This window comes from Epinephelus fuscoguttatus, linkage group LG14 (assembly GCF_011397635.1).
Source record: "Epinephelus fuscoguttatus linkage group LG14, E.fuscoguttatus.final_Chr_v1".
Taxonomy (NCBI): Eukaryota; Metazoa; Chordata; class Actinopteri; order Perciformes; family Serranidae; genus Epinephelus; species Epinephelus fuscoguttatus.
Window position 1 is genome coordinate 30,554,021 of NC_064765.1, and position 21,355 is coordinate 30,575,375.

General features: G+C 39.8%; 2 protein-coding genes across 2 annotated transcripts in view; one reads left to right on the forward strand and one right to left on the reverse strand.

The window, feature by feature from the left end:
- Window positions 1-7,270, reverse strand: part of eipr1 (EARP complex and GARP complex interacting protein 1) — an 83,652-nt gene extending 76,382 nt beyond the window's left edge. Inside the window, exons 1-2 of the mRNA XM_049595263.1 lie at window positions 7,085-7,270; window positions 6,825-6,908 (exon numbers count right to left, since the gene is read on the reverse strand). Coding sequence (XP_049451220.1) covers window positions 6,825-6,908; window positions 7,085-7,126 — 126 coding nt within the window. The 5' untranslated portion in view covers window positions 7,127-7,270. The remainder of the gene's footprint in view (window positions 1-6,824; window positions 6,909-7,084) is intronic.
- A 681-nt stretch (window positions 7,271-7,951) lies between these two features.
- trappc12 (trafficking protein particle complex subunit 12) overlaps window positions 7,952-21,355 on the forward strand; it is a 52,432-nt gene continuing 39,028 nt past the window's right edge. The window contains exons 1-2 of the mRNA XM_049595262.1: window positions 7,952-9,274; window positions 11,757-11,873. Of these exons, the coding sequence (XP_049451219.1) occupies window positions 7,961-9,274; window positions 11,757-11,873 (1,431 nt within the window). The 5' untranslated portion in view covers window positions 7,952-7,960. The remainder of the gene's footprint in view (window positions 9,275-11,756; window positions 11,874-21,355) is intronic.

Below are 21,355 nucleotides of genomic sequence, written 5' to 3' on the forward strand. Positions count from 1 at the left end.
TGTCTGTCTCTCTCTCTCTCTCTTTCTGTCTCATTGTGTCATGCAGATTACTGTTAATTTATTATGCTGATCTGTTCTGTACGACATCTATTGCACATCTGTCCGTCCTGGAAGAGGGATCCCTCTTCAGTTGCTCTTCCTGAGGTTTCTACCGTTTTTTTCCCCCATTAAAGGGTTTTTTTGGGGAGTTTTTCCTTATCCACTGCGAGGGTCATAAGGACAGAGGGATGTCGTATGCTGTAAAGCCCTGTGAGGCAAATTGTGATTTGTGATATTGGGCTTTATAAATAAAATTGATTGATTGATTGATTGATTGATTAATACACTTCGGCCACTATGTCAAGTCTGTGTTAAAGCCCGCCACTGTTCCTGGGGGCTTGGTCTTTCAGCAAGAGTGATTAATTATAGAAGCGGAAACAGCAGCACACAATTGGGAACAGTGTCTTTACAAAGGAATTCATGGTTTTGCAATTAATCGTATACACAAAGAGTAATAAAGGATGTTTTCTTAAGATTTTTTTATAAAGAGAGTTTGAGAGAGCTTTTCAAACACTGCCTACTTTCACATTTTTATACACCTAGCCTGTTGGTGTGTAAACAGTGCGTGATTGTCCGATTGCTTCAGAAAGTTAACAAAAGTTGATATCGGAGAGGGGTCTGTGATGCTGTTTGTCCATTAGACAAACACTTTGTTTACTAAGGCCTGGCAGAATTTTAATGCAGGCTGTGTTTGGTTGCCAAAGCTCTCAATTTGCAGTCAGTGGACGGGTTTAAGAGTTAGTGCCAGGTAATGCTTATTTGTACAACATGCTGTCCAACATCTTTAAAAGTCAAATACATTTAAGGCTATTCTGAATGGCCACACTCAAAGACAGAGTGAACACAGTTAGGTTTTTGCGTTTTGCTGGTTTGCAGTCTCCACCAACTGCTCCCCTCATTGTGGCTCCTTTGCTGTTATATTTAAAATATGACTAGTTCTGAGGCAAGGCCATTCACAAACTGAAAAAATCGATTTTACAAATGAGAGATTTACAAAATTCTCAAAACTTAATAAATTATATTTTTTTCTGAATGTTACCATGGTGCAATATTATTTGCTTCTGAGCCAGTGTTTTAAACGCTTGTTTGTATAATGACATTACAAGTAAAAAAAGTGACGAGGACAGCTCAACAAATCCAGAATTGGCTTCTCCAGGAAATCATGGTGTAGAAAGGCAGGATGTGAACAGCACAGAGCACCATAAATCTGCAGCCAGAGGCAGATGGTGTGTTTTTTTTAACAGTTTATTAGTATGATAATAAAAGAAAGAAAGAATAATAAATAGTTTAATGAGGCAGTTTATATGATCACTTTCATACAGTATAAATCAGCTGTGGAGAGCAGATACTATAAGAATCGATCATATTAATTTTAGGTGTAAGCCCATTGGTTGGACGGCATTAACTTGAAAATGTTTATTTACTGCATTATTCTGTAATTACTGCACATTTGACCCAAGTCATTAGTTTGCGACAAAATAACCAAAGTGGCAGCTAACAGATGCCAGAAACAGGCAGGGTCAGCTATTCTCATCGCTAAGACATTTTCCACCATAATACCAATGACTTGCTTTGTGCTGCCTTCCCTGGATTAACCTCCCACCTATATACTGTGTGCTCTCAGATGGTCACCAAAATAAAATATGATTTTCAAAGTCAGGAGAATATAGTCAGCGTGCTGCCACAAAATTAGAGCCTACTGACTTCATTAAGTGGATCTAGCATCCACATTAAATACAGAAATCAGCATCTGAATTCATAGGAGGAGTGGTACCCTACTTACAGTGTGATCTAAGATACCTGTTTTGGATTGAAAATTCTCTGCTAACTTTAGTCTGACACATCACAGAACTGCGCAGTTTACAGTGGTCCAGTCAAAAATACATGTTTTTAATCTTACCTGTTTTGCTGTTTATCGATCTAGATTGTTTTGGGGTGAATTGCCAAGTGATAGAGATATGGCTATAGAGATGTCTGCCTTTTCTCCAACATAATGGAACTAGATGGCACTCTCCCTGTGGTGCTCTAAGCACCAAAAAAATACATCTGAAAACTCAACAGCAATGTCTCTTTCCAGAAATCATGACCTGGTTACTCAAAAATAATCCACAGACCTTGCTGTGAACAGTTTTATGGAGGAACTATTTTCTTTCTACCAAGCTACACCCGCTAACACTATCTCTGTGCAGAAGGAAGCTAGCTAGTGGTTCATGATTTCCAGAGAGAGAGAGAGAAGCATTGCTGATAATTAAATAGCACATGAGAAAAGAGGAAAAAACACGTATTTTTGATTCAGAGGTGAACTGTCCCTTTAAAGCAAACGGACAAATAAATGAGCAATAGGCATACATTACTACATGAATCTAATAACTGTTCTAAGATTAGATTTACACTGTTTGCCTCTGGTTTTCCTGTGTTTCAGCTCTGTGCTCTTATGCCAGAATGCAGGAAAGTGTTAGGAGGAGTATATTAAGCTACTGACAGAGTGTAATAAGAAATCACACAGATCGACTGGGATGCATTGTCACCATTCCCAACAAGCTCTGTATTAGACTCGCTACACAAGACTTGGATTGAACTACGTCTGTATTCAGTGCCAGACCGTTTTCACACTGAAGTCTGCCAGAAAATAGGCTCATTTTTTTTTCAAGGCAGAAATATATCTCTGTGTCTATCTCTCTCTCTCTGTCCCTCTCTCTCTATCTCTCTGTCTCTGTCTCTCTCTCTCTCTCTCTCTCTCTCTCTCAGAGAGCTAATTATTTCTCCCCCGTTTAGAGCCAACTGTTTCTGTCATCTGTCTCTGTAATGACCTCTGCAAGATGTGCATGCATGCACATACCCCCCCTCACTTTTTCTCCTACAAACACACTCACAGCACAAAATCCTGACCAACACTCAGGCATACAGTCTTTTGCAGAGAAACCGCAGACATACACACAACATGGATGCACATGCAACAGATCAGTCTACTTTTTAGGATCGCCTCCAGTTGCAGCTGATGTATGCAGGCCAGAGTGAGCCTGAGCAATACCTGTAGTCCCAAAGTAGTGCTGAAACAACTCGCAGGTGAATTATCAATCAACACATAATTCATTCACATGAATTTTGATAACTGATGAACAACCTAGCTCTGACACAATTAATCAGTTGACAAAAAATGAATTCATAGCTATAGTATTTGTGATTAATATATTAATATTATCATATTCAAGCTATAAATAAACATTCACTGGTTCCAGCTTCTCATATGAGAATTTACCGCTTCTCTTTCTCTTTCACTGTGGTAACATTTTTCACTGTTTTCTGGTGTTTCATAGAGGAAACAATTAAGTGGAAAAATAAAAGCCGTTTAATAATTCTATTAAGCAAAAATGCCACAAACCTCACATTTGAGATGCTGGTTCCAGCTTCCCAAATGTGAACTGTGCTTTGAACAAAATAAACAAATCACAATACCAAATCTTAAATCTAACAAACCAAGCAAAAATACAATACAATATGTGTAATATATTTTCCATCCAAAGAAAAGGAACTAATTACAATGAAATATGCAATTATTGGCAACCTTGGCTGGTGTTGCTTTAGGACTGGTAATGAATAGTATGAATGAAAAAGGAAATTAATGAGATACAGATCACCAGCAATACAAGGTTAACAAAATTGCCCATTTGTAAATACTACACTTGTCAGTCATGTTCTTTAGTTTTCTCATAAGTTGTTTTAATACCATGGCAAGGTTTGTCATTTATTAAATTCTTGAATATTTGACATTTACTGGTCAATACAGATGTTCTTCAGCATTTTCTCTGAGGTAACCAAAATGGAACCAATATTGCAGTTATTAATGCTTATGGTTAATATGCTGATCTTTCCATGAACCTTTGTTCTTCAGTATGAAAAAATGTCTTAAGAAATAAAGTATCCTTGAGACACTCACTCTGACCACTCTTTTTTTTTTTTTTTTTTTTAAATTTGCAGGACTAAGCTGTATTGTATGAAACCCCCCTAAAAACATAGCTCACCCTTTCTGCACTCAAATCCTGATTGCCTTGAGAAAAGTCAAAGGCAACCACAAATGAAATCTGGATCTAAGGTTGAGGTCTTATGTTTTAGGCCAAAATTAAGTGTTTAACTTCTCCAAACTTCCTATGACTCAGTGAGGGTTGGGCATTTTTTTTAATTGGCCCCTCCAACTTTATGTCATCATGCAGACCAATATCATGCTCCCGTGCAGAAATCTAAGAGTCATCTTTGACTCTCATCTGAATTTTAAAAATGAAATGCGATGCAGGAGGTTATTTGGTCATGCTTTTAACATTTAACAGAAATTCTAAAACAAGCCTGTCTGCCTCTGACCTGGAGAAAGTTATTTGTGACTTTATTTCATCCTGTCAAAATTTCTTTGACTTTTATCACTATGTTACATGTTATACTAGTGTAAATAAAAACTTAACCATATGTAGTTGATTAAAAAGCAGTTTTTTATTTTCATATTTAAAAGAACACAATCCCTTTCTTTTTAACTTGAGATCTTATGAGCAAACTGAAAACTAAAAAAAAAAAAAAATTATCTTGGCATTGTTTTAGACTCTCAGCTAAAGTTTGATGAACACAAAAAAGGTGCTAGAAAAAATGTTTGGGCTACTCTTCAAACCTTTAGGCAAGTTAAACACTGCTTACCATTTAATAAAGATCTAATAAGTATGCACGCAATGGTTTTTTTTCTCATCTCTCACACTGCATAACCTCTTGGTCTCAGGCTTCAGTCTCTCCCTTTAACTACTACCACTACCCCATTCCAAGCAAACTATCAAAAGTCTGGACAAGAAACCACCAAGATGTCATTACTGCAACATACTAAAGAGGTATAATCTTCTCACTTTTGATGATGTCATTCATTACTCAAACCTCACATTTACATTTAAACGTCTCCACCATCTAGCTCCACCCGCTTTCAACAAGTTCATCACTAAACTTCACCATACTGCTTCTAATATCTTAAGTAATTTGGAAGAAAACTGTATAATTACACACTGTAATACTTTACACAAACTGCATTCTCAATTAAAGACACAACCCTCTGGAATTCCCTACATGACAGCCCAAAGCAGATGCAGGATTTTAAGACGTTTTCCACAACAATCAAGTCCTTGTTAAAACTTGACCACAACTGTAATCATGACACCAGCTAATTATTATTTGTGTACTTGGGTTAATGCTATAAATGTTTGGCGTGCTGTTTTGTTGATTCATTAGTCTGTTTAAGAGTTGTATGTGAGTTGTCATTATAATAAACACAATACTGGGTTTTCTAACTTTGATATAATACCTAGAAAAATATTGACATTTGGTATAGTTTTTGATTCAATGGGGAAAATTGACATTGAGGGCATACAATTTAAGTTTTTTATTAAATGATAATTATAAATATAAATATAACAAGGCTATAACATGACAACAGTTACTTTTCTTTTCTTTGTTAATAGCAGAGAAGCGTATGTGAGTATAATAGAGGGAGGAAGGGCAGCTGGTACGGGTGTATTGATACTGAGGAAATTGAGTACTGAAACAGTTTCACATATTCAGTATCAATATCTATCTATAAATTAATACATTTGACAACACTAGTTGGTGGTTGTGGTTGTTGTTGTTTTTGATTATTACATGTACTAATCTTAAGATTTTAAACATGTCATTTTAAAGATTACTTAAACTATAAAAGCTAATCAAGGACCTCGTGCTGTAAATAAGCCTAAGTTATGTGTGTGCTGTACATCTGACACTGCTTCTGCAACCGTCAGTGTTTCTCTGTACTTGTTCCCTACAAATACCAATACAGTGGCGACACAGTGAAGCAGTGGTTAGCAGTATTGCCTCAAAACAAGAGGGTGTCTGGTTGGTACCTGGGGTGGGGGAGCCCAGGGGTATTCAGGCTTCCTCCTACATGCCACAGACTAGGTAGGCTAGGTTAACTGATGACTCTAAATTGGCTGTAGATGTGAATGCGAGCAAGAATGGTTGTCTGTCTCCATGCGTCAGCACTGTGATAGTCTGGTGACCTGTCCAGGGTGTACTCTGCCTCTTGCCAGTCTCAGCTGAGAAAGGCTTCACGACCCCTAACAGGATAAGCGGTTACGGAGAATGAATAAATGAATGTACATCTGACTCTGTTTCTGCAACTGTCAATGTTTCTCTGTACTTGTACCTTATAAATAAACAAATAATAATAACAATAATAATAATAATAATCATAATGATAATAAAGCTAACTCAATCTACTTTTTTGTCAAACCATATTTCTGAAATTTCAATGGTATGTCTACTGTTTGCTCATAAGAAAAAGCTCTACTCTCAGGTAATAATCAGTTAAAAATACATCTTTTAATCTAAGTTTTAATCTCTTTAGATTAAATATTTTATTGTATCTATGGTTGATTGTTTTCTGTTTAGGTGCATTTACCCTACTTGTATGTATTTCATATAAAATTTTCCATGTATAATAGGGTCTTGTCCATTGTTACAATTACTAAGCCGATCAGATGCAGCATCATGTATCCCTCAAAATGAAAGGGTCATGCAGTAACAGCAGGATACAAGCACACTGCTTTTTACCTATTATTATCAAAAGACAAACACATAAAAACAATTGCATGGGGACACAAACTAGGCTACTACTATGGACTAAAGGAGTAGAATAGAGGGTGCCTGTTGCTTCTTGATGCAGATGAAACCCTCCTTTCATCCACATTTAAAGCATATGAAGTGTCTGTCATGAACTGTCTTACCTGGTTGTCAAATTTCAATGACTGTGTGCCCACAAGAAAACGAATGGCATCAGTTTCAGCTGTCTGGGCAGTAAGTGCTCGTGCCTGCAAAGTAGCCACAAAATACCATGACTGCCCATTCACATAAATGACGTTTTTATCAACAGAATAAAATATAACTGAATGTGGAAACAGCTAGGAATTACCAATAAGTGAAATAGAACAGAATAGATAGAGCTAGCTTTCCCTCAGTTACATAGTAATGAATGGTGTGACAGTACCTGAAATTCAAGACCATAAATAACAGGAGCGTCATCCTCCATTTTCTGCGGTGCCTGTTGCCAGAGTTGGAGATTTCTAATCTTTTTTTGAACGTCGTCTCACAATGGAAGCGCTTGAAAAAATATATATAACTGTGCTACGTACTGCACAAAACACAACACAGTAGCTGCACTTCCGCGATTAAAAAACTGGGAGGAAAGCGTGTGACTAAAATACTACGTAATGTCGGTCTTGCAACGTTGTGTACGATTTGAAACGTACGTAGAAGAAGTCGAGAATACTGAACAAGACGTTGGAATGAATTTTGACTGCTCTGGGATACAGTACATGGAGCTTTCATTGGGTCTGCGCGTGCGCACTAGAGTTGTAGCTGTCAGACTGCAGCAAGGTAAGAAACATAACCGTGTTTGTGTTTCTGTTTTTCTTTGTGGTTTTTCCTCACGAAGTGGAGTGAATAGCACGGTGACGTTGGTACGTTTCGTGGTTTTTTAAAGCGTGGGCAGGTATTAGTCAGGCGGGTAGTTTACGTTTGCAACTAGCAGCTCAGCTAAGTTAGCGTACGACAGTCAACCGGCTAATGTAGCATTAGCAACATAGCCGGAACCAAAGCAACAACAATCCTCCAGTAACTCGGGTTAATGCTCTTTCGTGACAGCACTTTTAGCATGAATAAAAGGCGTGAAACTTACTCGTTCTCTTTAGATAAAGCTCAATGCTGACGATAAGAGCTTGTAATAAATAGCGTATGCTTATAATGACAGGAAGTGCTGCTGCACAGTGTTGTCCAATAACGTACAGGTTATAAATCTGTTACTGTTGATATTGACTCAAAAGATAATGTCTTATTGCTGTGTTACATTGTCAAGAGCAGTAAGATGGATAGTGGGGAGGCTCCTGCCCAGCGGCCAGTCACCTTGGACATCACAGTGGAAGATGTAACCAAGGAAACCCCAGGCCCAGACCCTCCGGAGCCAGCCACCAGCCAGACCCCTTCCAGAGAAAACATCATTTCCCAGGAGGACAGCATCGACTTGGGTGGGGACTTTGCCACCCCGCAGGACAGCAGTGCTACACCTTCAGAGAGCCTGATGGACAAGCTCAATGACCAGATGATGGAGAGCGTCATGATTTCTGACTCACCTAATAACAGTGAGGAGGATGATGTAGCTCCAATTGACTCCTTTCTGGATGGAGGGGAGGAGGAAGAGACTGCACCAGAGACATCAGATGACAAAGAGGATCAAAGTGAAATTGGACAGAATACAACTGAGATTCAAGTTTCAATGGAGGAACAGGAGAAAGGTGGTGCTGTGGAGGACTTAGATGAGGATTCCAAGGAACAGACAGACACACAAGAGCAAGTCACAGCCTGTGTTTCCCCTCAAGGTGACACGCAGAGCCCATCTGATCTTAAAAGTGGGGAACCATCACCACAAGAAGCTAAAGGGACAAGCCCAAAGGAAGAACCTATACCTGTATGCACCATATTCAGCCAGGGCACCCAGCCGAAGTCTCTGGTGCCTGATGGCTTCCAGCCCACCCTTATCAAGTCCCCCAGCTTCAGCATGGGGACTGGTGGAGGAACCGATGAAGCAGTGACCCCAAGCAAGCTGACGGCCCCTCTTGTGTGCCAGCCCAGCCCCAGCCTCAGTAAGTTCTTCACTGACAATGGACAGGTCAACCCAGCCTCTGATTTCTTTGATTCCTTCACTGCCCCCTCCTCCTTCATCTCTGTTTCAAACCCAAATGCTGAGATCCCTCCTGGTCCCAGCCCAGCGCCCATAGCTCCCACCCCTGAGCGCCAGCTCTCTTCCACCTCCTCCTCCATCTCCACCCCTGGAGGACCTCTGGACTCTGGTGCTCCCACCCCTAGTTCAGTGTTTAGCCCTGCCCCTACTGTAGCCACCTCCAAGTCCCAACCTCCTCCACCCCAAGCAGCCCCAGCTCCAACTCAAGCCCCCGCCCCGGCTACTCAGCCTTTCAATCAGCTCCAAGCAGTGTTCTCGGGCAGTGATGATCCATTTGCGACAGCGCTGAGCCTGAGTGAGGTGGACAGGCGCCATGATGCCTGGCTGCCATCTGAGGAGACCAGGAAGGTGTTGATCTCTGTAGCCACCCAGCAGTACAGCCCAGCCTATGTAGAGACCAACAGACTCACCATGCCTGGACTCAAGTTTGACAATCTTCAGGTAGGACAAGCATTTGGGCAGTAAAATGCTTTTCATACCACATATGTCAAGATGTTGAATGCCTTTTTTTTAATATATGTACAAAGGGAACTCCACAAATATTTCATTTGAAGCTCACTTGACATATCATGGATAGTGCTACTCAGCCTGTGAAAAAAGTTGCATGTACTTTGAGACTACACATTTTTAACAGAGAGCTTGCATTACAAACTAGATTTGTGGAGTTTGAAAGACATACAGCAGAACAACATTGCATCATCAAGTGCCATTCACCAAAGTCACGTCCCCTTTTGGGGGGACAGAAATAGGAAAATGCTGAAAATCTGACATGAAGTTGGTTAACTAAGGCTTTCCCACTGACATCTGAGGCACATAAGATACATAGATATTTATTCTCAGTGTGGTAACTGGCTAAATAATGCTTGTGACAGTTACTACTGATGGATAGCTAACTCAAGGGGGAGGCTGCTGCAGTACTGTTATACAGTATAGCAGTATCATATCTTATTTATCAGTTGGCTATTAACAGGTTGGTTATTTGCAGACAAGACTAAAGGGGCATGAGGGTACACTGATCCAACTTAATTTATTAAGATAATCAGGATAAGGCAAGGCCACAAAATAATTAGACATGTCTATAAAACAAATGTTTGTTTAATGAGAAATGAATTCTTACAAATTTGTCAAAATTAAAATCCAAAAACACAACAAATTGCATTTACAGCAACTGAATCTTTGTGTTTTTTATCCCCAAAAAAGGGCCTTGATGTGTTGCAAAGTACTGTTATGTGCTGGTCTGCTGTACAGGCCCAACAAACTTGGAAAATCTATGAAAAGATGCATTGTGTTGTGTCATGGGAAATGTAGGATCCATTGTCTTTGGTGCTTGAATCATACTGTGGACTGATATTCAGGATACCTCTGCCTTTGCTGCTTGGTTTTCAAGTATTGCTTTTAAAAAAATACTCTTTTGCAAGGCTCCCAAATATGTGGAAGTGCAGAGCTAAATCATGAGGGTAGTCATTTAACACAATGAGAACATAAAGTCTGCGAATAAAGGCGGCTTATTTTTAGTTGTGAATTAGATACAATAAAAGTATGATTTATATGTGTGTTGTTTTAAATTGAAGAAAAAGGCAAACAGGAATTATTATCCTTACAATGATATTTAAGTTATACTACTGCTTTATTTATATATATATATATATATATATATATATTTATTAAAAGGTAATGATTGTAAGCCAGATTGTAAGCGGCATGCTCCAAGAGTAATCAACACAAAACATGAAAAAACATGCCCATCACAAGTTTTGAGAGCCCATGGCTTTGATTTCTTCAACCAGCCGTCCTGAACTGAAAACAATTTCATTTAAATTTATGTAAAGCACAGAAAGGTAGCAAATCATCACATTTTAGACGCTAGAACCTCCGACTATTTGCCAATTTTGCTTGATTAAACAACCATATTGGTTGTCAAAATGTTTGCTAATTAATTTTGTGAAGCTCTGCAGATCAATTAATCAATAAACTGTTTCAGCTCTAGTGATTTAAGGTTTGGTAACAACTCTCAGCTCTAATTAAAAGGCTTGGACACATTCTCTATGAAAAGCAGCCAGGACCCAAGGTAACAACCTTCATGCTAAAGATGAAAATGCTCACAAAGCACATTTTGTGTTTTTTAAAGATTGCAGTGATACCTTAAAAAACCTATGATCACTTATGTCAAGACTTTTATCAGCCTCTAGCTCCACCTTGATCATTCAGATTTAAACAAATGTTAACATTCTACAAACAACAGTGGGTGTATTCTCCTGCTCTGGCACAACAGATAGCGGGAGACACTTGCCACTTGTCTATAAGCACACATACACGCACCCTAGCTTCCCTCCTGTGTCAGCATATCATGTTATTTCTCATAAACATCCTCTGAGCTCCTTCAACAGAAACATTTATCCGTAATAACAACCCTGATGAAACATCAATTCAGTTATTTATTCAATTGAATCTTATAATGTACGTCCACCTCCCAGCTTAGATTGTGTTCATTATCCCCTCAGTGTGTTTGAATGCCTGCTTGAATAAATGAATAAAAATCAAGGATTTTTTTCCGTCATCTTGGTGTTTTTGCCCACTAAGAGTCAGTTTTCAGCAAACAAATTAGATCCACTCTAAAGCTGGATTAAAGAGAGCATTTTCTGCAGTCTGTTTTTTGCTCCGTTACTATTTGGGCTGAACATTGTTTTATTGATTGTAATTCTGTCCAAATCTAGGGATGTCCAGATCGAGTTTTTTTTCCTTTTGTCCCAATCCAACTCATTTAACATAGACTAAGTACTGATCTGATGTTTTAAATCCTGCAGGTAGTACTTAGGTTCCTTAGTGTAAATACCAGCATGACAAATCTCAGGTTTCTTACTTGTACACTTCCATTATGGTCTTTTACATGATGTTAAATTTCTGTGTGTGTACTTTGCTGCAGGGTGACGCTGTAAAAGACTTAATGCTTCGTTTCCTTGGAGAACCAGCAGCAATGAAGCGCCAGGTCCTGACTGCCAACTCTGTGGAACAGTCCTTTACAGGCCTCAAACAGCTCATCGTAAGTCTGTTCATTTGTTTGTTTGTCCATGTTCACCTCTGATGGTTTAGAAAATCATTCACTGTGTGTCACTGTCTTTACTGTTGTATTATTTTAGCTTTGGTGCTCATTTTCCATTTACTTTGTCTTTGCTTGATCTGCATGCAGTTGGAACAACCTCTTAGCTTGACAGTTCATTCTTGACCCTGAAAACTGCTGTGGACAAAACAATCTTCCCTCAAGGTCCACTCACAACTTAGTGCCAGAGTTTTCATTTTTTTCACACAGTCTGCATCAGCAAATAGGTTTTGCTTAGTTGACATGTTCAACATTATTCTGAACATCTGCAGTTCCATGACAACTGAGTTATCATCATTCGCCGATGAAGGCTGTGTAATATGATTGAAAACTCCAAGAACAAGTGAGTAAAGTTGGGCTCAGACAGCGTTGCCAGACCCATTTCACAAAACGCGAATGGGTCTGGACACGGAGTGTACGTTTCCTCTATTCCTGAGGGGCGGTATCAACAGCTGTCACTTAGACTCACAAGTCAGTCTTTAGAAGCTTTGCTTAACTAAAGACTGATGACTTTCTCCCTGATTTTATGTTTAGATGGGCGGATACAATTTCAGAGTTTAAAAAACTCCCTACATTGCAGAACCAATAGTAAATCTGCAGGGCGGTCCTTCGGTGGCTCGCTGAACTCTTGTGCTTGTAAACATAGTCTCACTAGAAACACGTGTAGCGGTACAAAATGGCTCAGCCGTGCTTGCAGAAAACGCCGTCAAAGTTAGTGGATGTTTGTCGCGTTTGCGGCGACACATTCTCGCCAACTAAAAGAAACAAACATAATCTTTTACAAGGCCATGACTCATCCGTCCGGCCGGACTATAGAGGGAATCACCTTGTTGTTTACAAATACTTCCGGGTAGAAAACCAGCAGAGCTTTTAGCTATATATATATATATATATATATATATATCAATCACATTTTTCACATCACTGTATCACCGTTTGGACTAATCCGATGTTTGTAAAGTCTATAAACACAATGATTGAACAAACATTACTATTTCTGTGTGCACGTTTAGCTGGGCTAACCGTTAGCTGTTAGCCCTGTTAGCTGTTAGCAGTGTCTGTAATAGGTAATAACTCATTAAACGGTCCGCGAAAAAAATACTGAAACTACTCCAGTTAGCTCAATCATGTTGTAACTAAGACATCCGCTGGAAAAAAATATTTTCTTCACGGATGAGCACACGTTTGATAAAATGGAGTTAAATCTCTCGGCATCCATTTTCAAGCTCTCTGTGTGTTTGTTTCCTTGTGGACGAGAAAAGGAGGAGCGCACATTTCCAAGCCACTGGGATTTCACTGAGTCCCATCTTTTTCCCGATCAGCGGACCCAGTTGGTAAATTAAACTTTTACCAAACCCCGTAGGAAGGACTTTTTTTCAATAAAAGCTTTCAGTGCAGCCGTTTGTTCTGCTTTTAAAGAAGCGCCTTTATGATTGCGTGGCCAGACTGATCTGCAGAGCGAAATAGAACATGAGCTCGCGAGATTAGGATGGTTTCACCAGGCTAGTTCAGTGGTGGTTCAGTGGTGTTTTTTCTGAAAAATTTCAGCGTTCTCTTCATTTTCTCTTCTCTCCGGCATGAATTAGCTTCGGCTTCTAGTTAGCCCTGAGTGACAGAAGTGCTGCGGTCACGGAGTGATTTGAGGCTAATAACCAATCTAAAATCAGCATTAAAGGTCAAGCTCACGTTTGATTGGTCACTGTCAGCTCACGAGGTAGAGTGAAGCCTGGGAAAATAGTGGCACCAGAAGAATTATTTACACTCGCACCAGTGCTCCCAATTATATTTTGAGGTCGCACAGATGAAATTTTGGTCGCATATGCGACCAAAATGGTCGCAATTTTGAGCCCTGTGAGAGGTTTACTGATCCAGCCCTGATAATTTTAAACATGTTTGATATTATATAACATTTAGATGATTACAGATATGATTACATCAGTATGGAGCAGCTGATGGTGTTACCAAGCAGTGGTAAACGGTCCAGCCTTTTACCCCAACTTTAGCTAGCATACCACTGTTGACAGATATTAAAGCTGACTATTAAAATCTCACCTCTAGATCTCGCTGAAGAATAGACAGTCTGTGCTGACTGCTTTCTCTAGTCATTCTCTCATACAGACTAGTTTAGCCTTCGTCTTTTTTCTCACTACAAAGCATTGCTAACATTACAGCAAGCTGTCGCACCATGTCAGTCTCACCTTTGTTTACATCCGCTTACATCTGGTGCATGCATGCTCCCTCATGATAATCTTAGTAATATCCTGTGATGTGCCATTATTTTCAAATCTTATAGTGTGTCCATGTACGAGGTTATCCGATTTCAAAATCAGTTAGGATTTTAGAACTCCTGTAGTCTGATGCTGGCTCAACAGCTTCTTAGCGTACATAAGTAAAATTGTGTGTTAAAAGGAGAATTCATACAACATACAAATTAGTGTAAATCACATGAAACAAAAATCAGAGGAAAAAAGCCTGCAGTAAAATGCAGGTTAAAATTAGACTTACAAGTTTTACAAAGCAGCAATAGAATTATACTACATACATTCCCTAACAAAGACACATAGCCTACATCACATACACTTTTATTCTATTCAGTCAGCCAAAATTAGGGGTGGCTTCTAAACATAGACGATTCAGATCATCAGTCATGGAGTCCCCGAATCAAACATCATTTACCTTTTTCCACTGCCTCTTTGTATACCGAGGCTGGGTACACATTTTTACAAAGTTAGTCTTGTCTCAAAATTTTCCTAACTTCAAACCCAACTGTTGGAGGGCGCAGCAGCACAATGCACTCCCTGTTTCTGTTTCTTTCTACTTTTCTACTTGCTGCTACAGTGCTATTTCAACAGCGCTGTCAGCAGCCATCAAGAAGAGACTCTCTGTTGTTGCTTTATAGTTTTTTTCTACTTATTTATAACTGAACTGTTGTAGGACCAGGATTCACACTTTTTGTTTCTTAGACTTTATACAAATCTTTTGTTTTAACTTCACAGACGATGATTAAGGCCAACGATTTAAGGTAAAATGTGAGTCATGTTGGCTGTAATAAGAGTTTAGTGAGGGATGGTTGCTGTGCAGGTGCACTGGACTGTAGTGTACCTGGCAGAAGACATGACAAATAAATTATTTCTCATAATTCTAGATAAGGTGCATTGATGAAATAATGATAATTAGAGAATTCCCAAGCTGACCCTAAGGAGCAGTATCTGGGCCGATCCAGGCACAGTGTAATGGATCTTGTCAGCTAAAATAAAGCCGATCAGAATCGATCCTTCCTTTACTGAAGTCTTCTGTGTTTTATCCACCTCAGCCTGCTAGTGTTTCAGCCGGACTCTACGGTGCAAGTGGGAGTGAAAATTAGAGTATGTGAATGTGAAAAATGATTAGGTTGCAAACCAGTGATTGACTCGGTTCTGACACTTGAGTTGGCAAAAATTCACTAAACTGTGACAGTAATGAATCCCTTTCTCATTAGCAAAGATCAGTGTACAAAACAGCAGCTTCTCATTTTTAGTTGGCGCAGACTGTCGATTTCAGCGGTTAATATGACAGACATCTTCGGCGGCAGGTCATAACAGCTGTCGTTAATTAACATTAATTCCGTGAGCAAGTTGATGGCAGGCCAAAACTAAACTTGTTTGTGGTCTGTGGTCACAGCGATGTGTGTTTTCCGGTGGAGATCACTTTTCATCAATTTCAGGAGTCACATTCTTTCAGTTAAACTTTTCATCTTAACATTTTTATCCAGGGCTTTTAGTATTTTGATCAAGTAGTTTGTGAGTAATAAGGTGGTTCAGATTTAGAAGGATACAGCTATTATTTCAGTGTGTCAAATTACATTAATCAACATTTTGGTATATGTAAGTAGAGATTCATCAATGCTGCATTTTTAAAGGCTGATTTGATAGCCATAATTTCAAACAGGGAGAAGCCATTACCTGAATATCAAAGTCAGAGTAATAAATAACTAAATAAATATATACTGTAAATCTGGAACTGAACATCAGTATTATAGTAACTGATAAATACATTTGGAACTGATCATCAAACTAACAGTGAAAAATCTAGATGTGAGTGATGCTATATTTTTGAGCTATTCATTTTCCTTAAAGTCAACCTGAGATTCTCACAATGGCATTACCATAACAGTGTGTATGGAGCTTACATGCAAAACAGTGATCAGAGATATTTTGACTTGATAAAACATCAAAATGTAATTTGAAACAAGATCCTTTGGACTGGAGTAATTTTGTAAATCTTTCTCAATAATTCATAAAACAAAAATACAAGACAAGGTCAAAACCTAATGTATGGCTGGACTGTGTATGAAACACTAGAGGGCTTTTATTTTTGAATGAGGACTCTTAATTTTAAACAGAAAATGATGGCATTCATTTAGTCACGGACTCATGGACTTTTACTGTAGCGCTAATGGTGTTACAGTGCTGGATCGGCAGTCGCTGTCCAGGCAAAATGTCATGTAAATACAAGTTAAAATTAAAAACAATACAGATAGATACAGCAGAGGGGGCCTGCTTTGTGTGGAGCTGTTCCCACTGATGAAGCTCCTTTTTGCTCGTTCTTACACAATCCTCCCCTCCTCAGCCCCAGTCGGTGATGTACGCCCCCACGTGACTGGTTAAGGCTGTGCAGCCATCGACCACAATTGGAGGCAAGTTCTACCAATGAAGATAGTTTGTAAAACATCTTATTGGCCGATGAATTTGCCAGACTAAAACTATAAATCGGTGGACTGCTAAATATAAGTTTTGGTTTGGACTTGGTATCGGCAGATACCCAATATTAAAGGACCTGGATTAGAATCAGGGCCAATAAAACTTGATTGGGATATCCTTAATGACAATGCTGAGTATTGTTTTCAAAGGTTAAATTAAAAAAGACAGGAACCACATGCACATAACAACTCAAAATATTTTAAAGCAGTATTTAACTGCTGAAAGATGGTCTTTCTTTCTTTTCTTTCTTTTTTTTTATAAAACTGTGCAGTGGGAAGACATTTGACAATGGTGCCATATGACCAGACAAAACATGTCTGAAAAACATTTCATGCAAGAAATAGGCATCATAATTCTAGTTTTTTACAATGCAGGAAACGTAAGAAAGTATGGTGCCAACTTTCTGCTTGCAAACTCTCCCATTATAGCTAAACAGTGCACCAAAATATGGCTCTGAAGACGTTTTAGGTGAGAAACAGACATTACAGGAAAAGAATCTTGGTTTATGTTTGATCATCACTGCCTAGTTTTAATGTTTGATCTGAGTTTGGTCTGAGTTTGAGAGGGAGAAAGAGAGAGAGGGTTGTCTCTCTCTCTTGATCTGCTTCTGTACTCTTTGTGTCTGTGGTGGCAGCGGTCATGCAAAGATGAGGAAGTACAATCTAATGTTCAAGTAACAGCCCTTGAGCCAGGGAAAAGATTTGAGCTGGGAGATGAGCAGGGACGTCTACGCACTCGAAAGATAGAGGGAAGTGTACCGTAGTTCATTTACACATAGTACCCATATTGTTATGATACAAAACCAGTTGAAAATTGGCAAAGTATCCCTTTAAAGCAGCTTCTCCAGTCTCTGAATCAGTGGCTTTAGATTTTGTGCATTGACAGTGCCGCGGTTGCTTTCTCGGAACATTACCGCTCACTTTTTGGAGGTAACGATGAAACCACTGGTAGGTTACCACAGCTTAACATCCTGTGGTTTTCGGCAGCTTGTCCGACCTTTTGACAGTCAGCTTGTACATTCACTGACTCTACTGAAACTGCTGGGTGGTCAGGCTTCAGCTGACTGAAAACAGTGAATCATTCGTCTCCTTTCTGTTCATATTACGTTCCTTTGCTATTCTTCTGCCAAGCATAAAAATGCCTGTCTTTCTTTGTGACCGTGCAGTCTCGCCTCATTCCCTTCCCCTGCTGCCATCTATCTATCTATCTCTCCAGCCCTCTGCGTTCCCTCCATCATAATTTCTGACCCACAAATGACCCTGAGAGACAGTTGTTATTTAAAACATATGCACAGCAGCAGCAGACAGTGTGATGGAGAGAGGGGAAAGAGGAGAGGAGGAGGGGAGGGGTGGAGTGGAGAGATGGAGAGGTGGAGATCCACTCGGCTCACAAGTTCTTTTCTCCTGCTGTGCCCATGTATTATGCATGGGACTGCTGTGCATATTTCAAGGGCCTTCTGGACTTGGTGTATATATACACACACACACACACAAGATGGTACTTTCAGCTTGCAGTCATCTGTACTATATGGTGTAGGTGTGTGTGTGTGTGTGTGTGTGTGTGTGTATGTGTGTGTGTGTGTGCGCATGTGTGTGTGTGTGTAAGAAGATCATACGCTGTCTGCCAATTGGTGTGGGTGGCTCCCTGGAGCAAGAGGCAAAAGAAAGGAGAGACACAGTGAGCCAGAAAGGTAATGTAGGCCTACAGGAGAGATGTCAGGGAATGACAAGCAAAGGAAGAGGGAGAAAGCAATGTTGTGTGTGAGATATATGGAGGCAGAAGAGGGCTTCACCTGCCCAGAGCACACGTGTACACACGCTCAGGTTTTACCTCAGAATGTGGAGAGCCACTGTGGGTACAAATTTTAGACCCTACTAATTTGATTTCTTGATTACCATCTTGATTTTTTGTAGTAAATAAACATTAACGTCAGCTTCTTCTGCATCACTGGATTATGAATTTGTGACAGTCGCAACAGGTCCGCCATTGTCATGATGTTGTGACACGATGTCCATATTACGCAATGTGATTGATTAATGCCTTTATTTTCATTCAGAAAAATTACACTTTTTTTTTTTTGGCCAGGTAATATTCATGTTTTGTTTGAAAGTACCGATGGCAAAAGCAACAGTTGGGAAAAAACTGACATAAGTTAATTGCATGAAAAAAAGTGCAGTAACCACAATATTTAAAATTAAAATATTAATATCATGTTCATTATAGCCATATGATAATATCATGTAAATAATCCAGCACCTTTTAAATTAATTCCATTTCTTTCCATTCTCACTTTGTCTCCCTCCCCCAGAGCCATCTGGTTCTCTTACTACTATCCATTAAGTGTAATTGCTCTTCTTGTACGCTTTTGTGCAATTGGGGTTACAGACTCTCTCTTCACCTCCCTACACTAGTATTTTGAGTGTAATTCATGTGCCAAAAAAAGACAAAATTCTCAATAAACAAATTTATCCTTGATCCTTGAAAAGTCTTAAAAAGTCTTAAATTCATGTATCAAAAGTAAGGCCTGAAAATGTCTTAAATTCATTAGAAATGTCTCAGATTGGTCTTAAATTCATTACTCAAAGGTCTTAAAATTGTTGCGGAAGGAATATTTAATCTGACTTTATTTCTTTTCTTTTTTTTATTCTCGCGGCACTTTTCTGTGAGTATCCATGCGCCGTCCATTAATGGCGCCCGCTGGTGGTAGCACATACACAATGAATGGGTTCATCGGCAGAGGTCTGCGCTTTGCGCACTCTGTGTGAAAAGGGCTTAACGGCGCGCGCTGGCCACCTGGCACTCAATATGCTGCTGTAGTGGTTTGTTTTCCAGACATGTGAGTATCTTTGAGCAGTGAAAGTTATTAGTTATGACTTTTTACTTGTTGGCAGTGATTTGTTTTCTACAGAGCTCTACGTGCGAGCATTTTACTCGCATTTGCGACTAAAAATAGTTTTGTGCCAGCAAAATAAATCATTCAGCATGCTGTGTGAGTACAGATTTCGGGTCCATGTCATTGGTTCAACATCCCATTAGTCCGACTGTTCACGACGCTGAACAGCCCGGCTTGAGGCGGAGCAGGCTCACGGCTTATGAGTTTGTCATTTTCTTTTTCATTTTAACCCATACCATGATCTTTTCCTGACCCTAACCAAGTGGTTTTTGTGCCTAAACCTAACCAGACCTTAACCACAGGGCATCATGATGATTTCGGAACGGACTTCAGAACAATGTGTTTAATATGATCGGAACAATGGGATGTTGGACCAATGGGCAGTTCCCCAGATTTCAACCAGCAGCAGAAACGAAAGCCGAATTGTGCAGGTTGTGGGTTGAACGGGGGTCACAGACAGTAATACGGTGGTCAAATAGCCTACGGCGGCTCTGCGGCGCAAAATAACGGCTTACCGGCGTTTGTTTTATCTTTGGTGATCCTTTTACTTTTTCACTAATGCCACGACCAGGTCAAAATTTTAAAAGGACTGCTTCCTGAAACTCAAAGATTTGAATCGTCAATAGGAGACCCCTCAGTCGTCAGAGATTCTTCCAGTTGAGCAGTGTTTATTTTCTTCCATCAGTGCGCAGTGTGTGGGTTTTGTTCGCCTGATGTAGTGGCAGAGTGAGCGCTCTTCACTGTCACACTGCTTTCCAGTACAGGCAGCTGAGGACCCAGACCCAATATAATTCTGAGTGGGACAGAGGCAGCTGCCTGGATGAAAAGCGGCTTTGCTTCGTCAGGTTTGAGATAACGTTATCTTCTGCCTTCTGCTTAGAAGTGGTACATTTACAGCTCACAGCAACTTTATATGATAGAGTCACTGGCTTTTGTTGTTTGATATCTAGCGTGTCATTAGTGCAGTTAGCATGCATTAGCTCAGAGGGCTAACTTGTTTATTATATTATGCAAACATTACTGTTACCTTTAACCCCGTTCACGCTCTCAAACTCCATATGGAAAAGGGGAACAAATAGCCAAATTTTGTATAGAACAGCCAAATCCGATTCAACACACATTATTTTGAGTCGGGTATGGCCCTAGTTTTTTCATCCCCTCACATGCTTGCAAAACCAATGGCATTCCCATCAGCCTGAGTGTTAATTTTGTGTGTACTGCTAATTAACAAATGTTAGTAGCATGTTAGTCTCTATATACAGACTCTACATTGAGTGAATGTAGAGTCTGTAGGCAAACCCTGGAGATCTTGCCTCTGGAAGAAGAGCGGAAGAGCCCTGGTTTCCGGTGCTAGGCTGTTTGTAGTCCGCGTAATATTGATCAATCACATTTGAGCCGGCTGCAGTTGTTGCCAGGTTAAACAGTCCGTGCAGTGAACTAACGAGGCGGAGCATGCACTGCAAACGTCACTGCAAACTCTGAATCCATCACAATGGTTCAGCATATTTACTTATATATAAACAGAAGTCAGAAACGCAAATTCGCCTCCTCAAACCGGAATTCCAAAAAATCGGAGGCTGTATCGCCATCTGCCGGAAGTCAGACCCCGAATACAGCCGATGGGTTCCGAGAATGGTAACATGTCAACACCCTAAACTACGATGGTGTACATAGTAAACAATACTTGCTAAACAAGAGCATCTTTGGATCTTTGTGCTTTCATATTAAGCTCAAAGCATAGGTGTATGGAGGTGCAGTCTTGCAGAGCTGCTAGCGCAGTTGTAGACTGTCAT